This window comes from Dipodomys ordii, unplaced genomic scaffold (genome assembly GCF_000151885.1).
Source record: "Dipodomys ordii isolate 6190 unplaced genomic scaffold, Dord_2.0 Scaffold40, whole genome shotgun sequence".
NCBI classification, from domain to species: domain Eukaryota; kingdom Metazoa; phylum Chordata; class Mammalia; order Rodentia; family Heteromyidae; genus Dipodomys; species Dipodomys ordii.
The window spans coordinates 8,833,922-8,844,448 of NW_012267256.1; the positions used below are offsets into that span (position 1 = coordinate 8,833,922).

General features: G+C 40.7%; 1 protein-coding gene across 2 annotated transcripts in view; it reads left to right on the forward strand.

The window, feature by feature from the left end:
• Positions 1–5,203: 5,203 nt before the first annotated feature.
• The window catches only part of Trpm3 (transient receptor potential cation channel, subfamily M, member 3), a 498,800-nt gene continuing 493,476 nt past the window's right edge, over positions 5,204–10,527 (forward strand). For both annotated transcript variants that reach the window (XM_013018449.1, XM_013018448.1), the window contains exon 1: positions 5,204–5,481. In XM_013018449.1, coding sequence (XP_012873903.1) covers positions 5,392–5,481 — 90 coding nt within the window. In that variant the 5' untranslated portion in view covers positions 5,204–5,391. The remainder of the gene's footprint in view (positions 5,482–10,527) is intronic.

A 10,527-nucleotide genomic window follows, 5' to 3' on the forward strand; every position in this document is an offset into this window, starting at 1 on the left:
ATTCTGAAGAAGAGAAAAATGGAGTGGAGTGGTTATTTCTCTTAATATAATTGGGAAACTGTTGTCTGCAACAAACTTGGCTTACAAGTTATGGGGAAGCATATTTCACTTCAGCCTCAGGAAGAACTTTCTGTCAACTACGGCTGTCAACCATGGAGTGAACTGTCTCCAAACCTTGCCCACTCCCTGTCACTATGGGCATTGATGCAGAGAACGGACAAAAGTCAGAAAATCCAGAGAATGATTGCAGTATTGGAGGAAAAATACAGCAGATAGCCTTTTTAACTTAGAGATTTTTTTTGTCTTACAAGAAATAAATGCAGTTTAGGTCAGCAATTGAGAAGATTATTTTAATATGTTTGATCTATTTCAGAATCAATTATCTATAAAAGATGTCAGAAGGGTAAAATGCCTTAAGTAGAGAAAAATATGTTCTTTAATCTATTTGAAGAATGTACATTTGAGAATAATTAAGAACAGTTTTATAGATTAATAAAACTACAAAGAGACTTAATGCTTTGGACAATATTATAGATGTATCAGAAAAGCCCTTAAAATATATAACTCTATTAAAATAGATAACTCTATTTGAGTATAGTTTTTAAAAAGAAGAAATGTCCGGGTGCTGGTGGCTCACATCTGTAATCCTAGCCACTTAGGAGGCTGAGATATGATTGCTGTTTAAAGGTAGCCAGGACAAAGGTAGCCAGCACAAAGCCAGAAGTGGAGCTGTGGTTCAAGTAGTAGAGCACAGGTCTTCAGCAAGAAAAAAGATGCTCAAAGGCAGCTGAGGCCCTAAGTTCAAGTCCCAGGTCTGACACACCAAAAGAAAAAAGAGAAAGAAAATGAAACAGGAACAGCCTGGTTTTAAAACAAAGATTTACAACATTAATGATTTTCCTATAAAATAATCACTGAACTAGCAAACAGCAACAAACTTATTAACTTAGGTTAATCATAAAGGGAGCAAGATGGTAACATTAAATCACAAAACATGGGACACTAACAAAAGGTTAACATTGGCTGGGTTTTAGTATTTCCTTGAGTTCTTGACTTCCATCTACACCATGTAAACCACATTCTTATATTTTAGACTCTGAAAATGTATATTCAATTAACTTCCAGCTATCTAAGAATTTTAATGTTATAAAAATAGACGTAAAATTACATCAGGGTAGTGGTTTTTGTTTGTCAGTGTTGCTGGAAGGAAATACACTGTCAGGAGTCCTTTCAATCTGCAGTATAATCTGGCACTGTACCACTTCCTTAGGTTTTCATTAGCCAGCCTCTTTATATCATATAAGAGATATTAGGAAGACTGAGATAAGTAGTATAATACTATATCTACTTGAGATGATTTTCCTAAAGAGAGGGAACACTCCAGAGGAAGAAATGTACAGAACTGATAGCTGCAACTCATTGTCAGCAGAGATTCTAAGCACAACTCTTACCAAGATTCTTAAACTTGGTCTCATTTACACTAGAAATAAAAGGGGAAGATGATAAATGGGAAGGAAATCAGGGTTTGATGAAAGGTAAGTTTTGGAATATAGACCCACCCAATTTCTTGTTATTTGTACAAGAAATTAAACAATAATAGGATCATGTGAGAGTTTCCAGCCTGCAAGTATTTGTTCTGAAGATTTGTAACATCAGCATTCCTGACATTCATAAAACCAGCATTTTGGATTTGTGAGATACCATCTTCTGGGGCGGGGCTTTCTGTTCTCTGCTTTTTCTTCATTAAGCTTCTGTCTAAGACTGGGAAGGCCTCATTCCATGTGAAAAATACCATTGCTTCAAAGAGAGCAGGAGGATCCTGAAAACCCCACTTGAGATATTTCGAGAGCAAACAATTCTAACACAAATTACCCCAATGATGGCAGAAAAGCCTCACTCAGCTCAGACACTGTCATCTCGTTTGATCTTCATTTCTGTGGCTGTGCAGCCTCCAAGTCCATTCCCTGGAGGATTTTGTGCTTCTCTCCTCTAATTACCATTAGAGAGGCTGTGAAGCCACCCACTTCCTCATTCCCCATAGTTCCTGACTATGTTCTGTAGCCAAAGTTATTCTTAAAAATTAAAGGGGCTAGAAGGATCAAAGGCTGTGTGGTTTCAGAAGGATGGGGCTCTGAACATTTTGGAACAGGAGGGATGGGGCTAGACCACTGTAGTTGTTCCTGGCTTTTCCTGGAGTTGAAGTTGCCCAACCACAAAGAAGCACTTAAGGGCATTTAATAGCTTGGAAAGGCTGGAGTCTTAATGCCTCACTGGAGGGAAGTCCTGCCATCTGAAAAATAACACTGGTGGTGTCTGCTCTCCTCTTTACCCTATTTATTAAAGTCATGATAATGCATAGGAAGCATTCAGAATTAATTTGTGTTGCTCACTACCTAGTACTGGAAGCACACAAAATGAGAATTCTTAAAGGAAAATCGTAGTGGATTCCTACCACACAATTAGCACATGCTGTCCCAAGGATGAATCATGATAGAGAGGACTTAGAAGGTGCCGGGTGCCGCCCTATGTAGTTTGTTGATGTTAGCTCCTTTAGCCCTCACAAAACCTCTACATGTATGGTTTAATCTCTATTTTATAGATAAATGACTCTCAGACACAGAATAGATGAGTAAATTACCCAGGCCTGGGGCCAGAATTAGAATTTGAACTATGAAGTCCGAGTTTAGAATTCATTCCGGTAAGTGTTACCTGAATATCATCATCATATTGACAATCTGAAAGACAATCTGAACATTTCTTCTTCACAAGGCTTTGCTTTTTTTGTTTTTTGTTTTTGTTTTTATTTTTTTAAATCAGTGATGGGCCTTGAAATCGGGGCCTGGGCACTGTTCTTGAGTTCTTTTTGCTCAAGGCTAGCACTCTATCACTTTGAGTCACAGCATCACTTCTGGTTTTAATTTGGAGACACGAATCCCGCAAGGACTTTTCTGTTCTGGCTAGCTTTGAATCACGATCCTCAGATCTCACCTTCCTGAGTAGCTAGGGTTCCAGGTGAGCCACCAGTGGCTGGCTTCAAAAAAGTGTTTTAACTCAACTCACCTAAGGTTAAATGATGAGGAAGCTGAGGAGACTGTCTTATTGATGTGGCCTTCTAACTAGTAGATGGAAGGAAAAATGTAACCTAGGCAGAAAGGAACCCAAAAGACCACGCAAGACAGAAATCAAGAAGAAGAAAAGATTTACTGAGGAAAGGGAGAAAATGGCGCTGTCTGGCTCCTTGGAAGCCGCTTTTATGTTACCAGGGCCGGAAGTGGGCGGTACCTCACCTACTGCGCAAGCGCAGCCATCAAGGGTGGAGATTAGGTCTGGGAGGTGGAGTAAAGGAAGAGGAGAAAGTCTTAAAACCTAGTAAACCAGTTTCAGCCCAGACTCTAGTTATAATAGTTATGTTAGACTTGGCACTCATTTCTCTGGGCTCCACTTGCTTAATCTGTGAAATAGGCATGTGACAGTAGTGTCCAGTTTGCAGGGTTGTCATTGACAGGAGATTTTAAGTACACAGCCTCATGTTTGACACATTATGTCTGGTGTTACTATTTTAAAGCTGCCTTCATCTCTCTGTGGATGGTGATAACCAATGAATGGATTGTATAGTTTGTGAACGTCAGATTGCTTTAGCAGGAAATAAAGACATGGATTTTATGTTCAAGTATTATGTGTGTGTGTGTGTGTATGTATGTGTGTGTATGTGTCTGTTCTACCAATGGACCAGCTTTTCTGCAGTGTTCATTCTTCAATCTGTGACCTCAGGAGCTTTGGAGGGAAATGGAGGTGTGGTACAAAGGGTCAGGTATGACATTCTAGACAGGATCTACGTTGTCTTAGATTTTAAATTACAGCAGTGATTCACCTGTCCTCTGACTCCTCCCAGTTATGCGCCATAGTCATGGAGTGGGATTGACCCATTTCTTACAGTTAATTGGAAATGGAAATTCTCTGTAGTCCTAGGAAGGGAGACAAAGTTCAAAGCACAAATTCTACAGCATTGCTTCTAAGGATAGGAGACTTCTCCTGGGTAGATTTGGTTCATCAGCTGATTCCACTGAGGTCTAGAGCTTGGATAGAATGGGTGTTTAAGGTAGAAGGTATCACATGGCTTAAGGCTCTCCCTGCCCCCCAACCTCTCTCACTCCCCTGCTCTAAGTGAAATTATCCAATTCCTACCTTCAAATGGAAAAGTTCTCCTCTATTCTCTCACACCACAGGAGCTCTAAAGACTCTTCAAACCAATGCAGCCAAATCTTTCTGAAAACCCCCAGGGAGAAAATGACTAGGGCGGGGTAAAGGATTGGGGAGCCTCTGTTCCAGTGAACTCCATCTTTACAGACAGCATCTCACATGGTACCTTAAGGGTTACATCTTTGTTGCAGAGAAAAGATACCAAGTGGCTTTCCAAGGGGAATATACCCCCATTTAGACATTGCCATCATCTCTAAAAGGTAAGCCACATTCTTCTGTGCATTCTCCTGCACAGCTTTCTACAAAGGAATAACTCACCACTCCTAAGGTGGTATGTGAGAGTTGGATTCTCTGCTGTCTACCTAGCCATCATGTAGACATGCACATATCAAGCTGAGGATTGTTAGTAATAATAATGATATAAGAAGAAGAAGAACAGGACAGGGCAGCTCTCTGCCTATAGATCCCATTTTACAATCGCTCTTGATGTATTCTGTCACATAAATCATAAAGGGAAGCATTTCATCTTAGCATTCCCAAGCATGTCTTCTCTTGGTGTGTCCTAGCCCCTCCCCCTGTGCCAATTTCCAACCCCTCCAACATGCTTTGTGCAAGAAAAGTGCAAGTTCCCATTCTGGCTTGATGTGTGTGTGTGTGTGTGTGCTCCCTTTCACACTCCTCCTCGCTCTTCTCCCCCCCCCGGGCCCCCCCCCCCCCCAAGCAAAGCAAGCCAGGCAAATGGCCCGGTTTCCCTCCCAATGCCTGACCTGCGTTTGCGGGGAGGAGAGCGGGAGAGGGAGCGTGCATTCCGGAGCAGGCTGCTCTGACTCCGACCACAGGCTGTTCTGTGCGGGCTGTGTCCCTCTCTTTCCAAACCCAGCATCCCCTCCCCGAAGCAGCAGGCAGTGTGGCTCCATTCAGCCACATTTGGTATGCATGAGCACGGCTGCGGGGCGCGGGGAGGTGGCTTTCTTAAAGGAGGTTCAGGGGAGCAGGCAAAGCCACTTCACCGGTCTCCCAAGTTCCAGGAAGCCTCAGCCTTGATGGAATTCGCAGGTGTGGAAATGGCCATGGGGTACCAGGGCCGCTGGGGGAGACCGATTGCTTCCTAGGCATCGCTCAGCCTGGCAGTTCTGCTTTTTGTTGTTTGTTTTCCTTCCCCCCCTCCCCCGGTGGAATTTGGAAGGGGTCATGAATCAAACTGATGCTTCTCGACCCCTAAACTGGACCATCCGGAAGCTGTGCCACGCAGCCTTTCTCCCTTCAGTCAGACTTCTCAAGGTACTGTAACTTGCTGCTTTGAATGGCTCTTATGCTTTTCAGGTCTAAATACCTAACTTCGCACTCTGGGCTGGGACACGCGCGCGGTTCTGGGGAGTACAAATGCATTCAGTGTGGCTCTTTTGCCCAGGGCTGGAGAGAGCACCCCTCCTCTGCCTACCCCTCCCAGAAGATGGAGTAAGACACATGTGAGAATGAGAGAGAGAGAAAAAGAATGAGAGACGAGGATGGTCTCAGCGAGGAGGCTTACCTAAGTCTATCCTCTCCTCCCTGCTACCTTGCTTAACCATCCTCCAAATAGAATTAATTAACTTCTTTGGGGGAGGGGGTAGAGGGGATAATGGTCAAGGTTGGGAGAATACAGTCTTGGGTGGGTGTGAACTGTTCTACTCCCCAGTGTTTGGCTTTAGAGCTTTTTCCCCCCTTTGCTCTCTCTCTCTCTCTCTCTCTCTCTCTCTCTCTCTCTCTCTCTCTCTCTCTCTCACTCTCTCCCTGGGGAAGCCCTTCGACCTACTTTCCCTTAAATGGAACCTGAGAGAACAAAGGATTCTCCTCATTATTTTAAAAGCTCAGTTGTAGAGTAGCCAGTCAGGTAAAAGACAAAGAAAGCATCAACCTCCTTATCCAAGAGTGACTTTTTTGGGGGGTGGGGGATAATCCCTAGGTGGGTTTTTTTGTGTGTTTGTTTTAATGGCATGATCATTTCTGCCTCTGGAGTGAAGTCAGTAGAGAGAGAGAGTGTTTTGACATATGTGGAAGGAAAGCTCTCTCCAGCTCCGAGTAACACAAAAGAGCTCTACTACACCTGACTAGAATTGCCACCTTGTGTCCACAAAGCTCCTCTTTCTACGGCCAAATATATTACAGATACCGAAAAAAGTCCAGACAACTCTGTGCTGATCCATCTTCTTCATCTGTCTGGCAGAGAGGGAAACACAGATACTATGGGAGAATGTAGAAAGGAAGCGTTCTTGTCTAGAAATGATGATAACTTTTCTCTCTAATTTGGGAAAAGTAGTCTGTCTCTGAATGCTGCATGTTTTTATGTCTAGTTAAAATTTTAAAAAGGCAAAGCAAAGTTCTCTGTTCTCATGTTCTATATGGTCTTTTCTTTAATTACCAATGGGTATTGAGTGCATTGGCTAGCATAGATGGTTAATAGGTTAATCTTTAATAAACCACACTTGGACCATTTATTTTCTGAGGATGTATTCTGATTGGTTAAGTTTGATGTGGATAATTCATTTCATATAACTAAGTGGCTCCTCACAGAGGATTGTTGCCCATTGTTTGAGTTTTCCTGACCCTGTTAAACACAAACTGGTATTAACTTTCACTAAGACTATCCCCAAGGACTGTCAGACCCAATCATATGGTAGTCATGGCAATGGCTGGCTTCCCAGAAGGTATATTTGGGAGGAGAAGCAGATTTGGTTGTGGGGAGGGGGAGAGAGAAAGCGTGGCTTCCTAGGATTATTCATGCTTTTACTGTATTAGAACAACATGTGTGATAGGGCATGAAAAAGAATGAAACCCAGGAATCAAGAAATGAACGAAAAATTTCCTCCAGAGTTATTAATGAATCAAGGTTGTGGGACAAAGAATATTTTGGCAAATTGAAGTAAGATTGAGAAGATGGACTCCAGTAATTCTCTATGTACAATGATGCATTTTTTTTTCAGTTACAGTCTCTCTTTGACTTTCCTTAAACTAATTCTTTTGATGGTTCATAATAGGTATGTGTATATATTGTTAATGAATACTCAATGTACTACTTACTAACACACTATTTTTAACGCAATATATTTATTTATTTCTTAGTCAAGAAATAATAGAGAAGTACATAGTTGAAATGCATTCTTTATTCTTAGAAGAGTTTTGTCATCTATTTTACTGCAAAAATATATACGGAGAGAACGAGATATTGCCAGTACTATTCCAATGCTTAGATGGTCATGCAGTACGATTCTTCCATCCTCTCTTAACATTGTGCTCAGCAATTCATCTAATAAAGTGCATTAGTCAGTATTCTTTCAATGTTTTCAATATCTGAAAGACATGATTTATTTGCTAGAGAACTTTCTTTCTAAATGGCATGTGTATGTTTTAAAGGTAATGACCATTCTGTGAGACATCAAATAGTAAGTGCATTCCAAACTCTTACAAGGAAAATAAAGTGCTAGCAAATTTTTTTTCAGCAATACTTAGGAAGAAATGGAAGCCGTTTTTGAATATAAGTAACTGTATTTTCCACACAAAATACAAATGCTGTGTATCTACACACACACACACACACACACACACACACTGCATTGTTACTTTCTTGTCTTTTCTTAGCTTATTGTCATACTGTCTTTATCTTTCAAATAAAATGAGAGTCTATGAGGAACAATTTGCATCTAGTGGTATCTTCCTGGCTTCATCTAAACATTAAATATTTAATAACAAATATTTTTACTATTATTTCTTTATTTTCTGCGCCCCAAAATCTTCCCCTCTCAGACTAACACACGCCCTCACCCACATTACCATTACCACCAAGTTACTTTGATGGATAGGTTCTCTGGGCATCCAGAATCTATTGAAATTCTTAGCTAACAAAGCCAATTTTTCTACTCAACAGGTAATTTTTCTTCCTCTTCCAACTCTTCTGAGGTGATATTCCCTCTCTTGTGCTCTAACTTGTCAGTAAATGCAGTGTAGGGCATGATGGCCTGATAAGATTCTGCTAAATGAAGATCCCTCACCATTTCTGATAGACTGGGTTCAAGCCAATTTCCTTTTCCATCCTTTTCCTTGAAAATGCTTGCGTCTTTGATTACTTCCTCTGGTACCACATGAATAGTTAGAATTCGCCTCATGATCTAATTTTCTGTGTTTTCCATTTCCTAATAGAAATAGGATACGAAAGTATCAGTAGGGCAAAGCTAGCCTTTGAAACGGGAATCAAGCCCATTAAGTATTGGAATATACTTATCCTTCCTTCTGATAACATCTCATTTGTTGTTTGGTCAATCCCAGAACAAATTCTGAACATGCCAAATAACTTTCATTTTGAATTTGGGGCTGCATTTGGAAACAACACTTGAAAATGCATTTCTGGACAGGCACATGGTACTGATGGCCAAAAGACAGAGTCTGTTTTCAAAGTGATAAATTTCAAGTGGGACCCTATCCAAGCCATTTCTTTTCTGTTGTCATCTGCTTCATTTTTATGTAGGGTTCATCTTACCATTAATTACAACAAAAAAAGAGTCAAGTTTGTTTCAGTGACAGAATGTTCTTAGCATATTTCATATTCATTATCAGGTCTGTCTCTGCCATTGTTTTATTTGGGAAATTTTATTTTAGTAACTTGGGTTGAATCTGAAGATTATTTTTAGGGCAGAGAGCTTTCTTAGTAGTGAAGACTTGGCAGTCTTTCTGAAGAGAAAGGCTTTTGGTAAATGGGTTACACTGGGGGAAAGGAAGCCTGTGTCTTTGGAATAGATTTTAGTTAGGCACATGTAAGTCAGTTTTTGACTGAAGAAAAGGCCGAATGATCAACATGATTTAAAAATGTTTAGGAGCTTAGTATTGAGTAATTACATGGCTTTGTCTACTTTAAGCAATATCAGAAACAGAATAAATTAATTATAATTCAGAAAGGTAGGCCTAAAATTTAGGGCCTAATTGCTTTCTATTCCTAGCCAGGTCCATGATCTTGGATAACTTTGAGTTCTGTTTAAAATAAAGAATTTAAATCATAATTTAGAGCCAATATGATTGCCTGTGGTAAATGATCCATGAGCCTGGAAAAGCAGTCTATCTTGTATGAAAGGAAAGAATATTCATTTTGTGTGTGTGTGTGTGTGTGTCCGTGTATGTGTGTGCATGTCTGCATGTCTGCATGTGTGCATTCTGGTACTGTGGCTTGAATTCACCTTTTTCAGTCTAAGTTTTTTCCACTTGAGCCCCACCTTCATTTCCAGCTTTTTTTTTTGTTGTGGTTGATTGAAGGTATGACTCTCAGAGACTTTCCTGTCTAGCTTGGTTTCAAATCACAGTTCATTCTTTGATCTCAGCCTCCTGAGTAGCTAGCATTACAAACGTGAGCTTCTGGCCCTTGGCAAGGATGCAATCCTAAGATAGAAAAATGCAATGGAAAGCCGGGTGCCGGTGGCTCACGTCTGTAATCCTAGCTACTCAGGAGGCTGAGATCTGAAGATCATGGTTCAAAGCCAGCCCAGGCAGGAAAGTCCGTGAGACTCTTATCTCCAATAAACCACTAGAAAACTGGAAGTGGAGCTATAGCTCAAGCGGTAGAGTGCTAGCCTTGAGCTGAAGAGTTGAGGGACAGTGCCCAGGCCCAGAGTTCAAGCCCCACAACTGCCAAAAAAGAAAGAAAGAAAGAGAGAGAGAAAGGGAGGGAGGGAGGGGAGGGAGGGGAGGGAGGGAGAAAGAAAGAAAGAAAGAAAGAAAGAAAGAAAAATGCAATGAATAGAGTAAGCAGAAAGATTTAAACCACATTTAGTGGACCATGTCCACTAAATTAAGATAAATAACCTTTATTGTGAAACTTAGGTGTATAATTACCAGATGTAAGGATTATACAAGTGCTCTGATTATAGTGTCTATAATGCGTGCCGTGGTTTAATTGGAGGCTAAGAGGTTAGATCAGAGAGACCTGGACAATTTATAAGAACTTGGGGGCTAAGGCTAAAGAAATAAAAGTTAAATTTATGCGCTTGTTACATTGATCAGTTGTGGTCAAAGAAGAGACAGACCAGGATAACTTCTGAGTTTCTGTTTGTGTTATTGGTTGGAAAGAGAGACTTAAAGGTCCTGAGAAAGAAAGGAAGAGCCACTTTGTAGTTCCCCTCTGAAGAACAAGAAAGGCTATATTACTTTCTGACTCTAATGAAATAGAGAAAAGTCAACAATATTCTTTTTAGCTTGAACTCAGGGTCTGGGCACTGTTCCTGAGATTCTTTTTTTTTTTTTATTTTATTTTATTTGTGAACATACTGTACAGAGGGGTTACAATTGCATGGGCAGGATAATGGG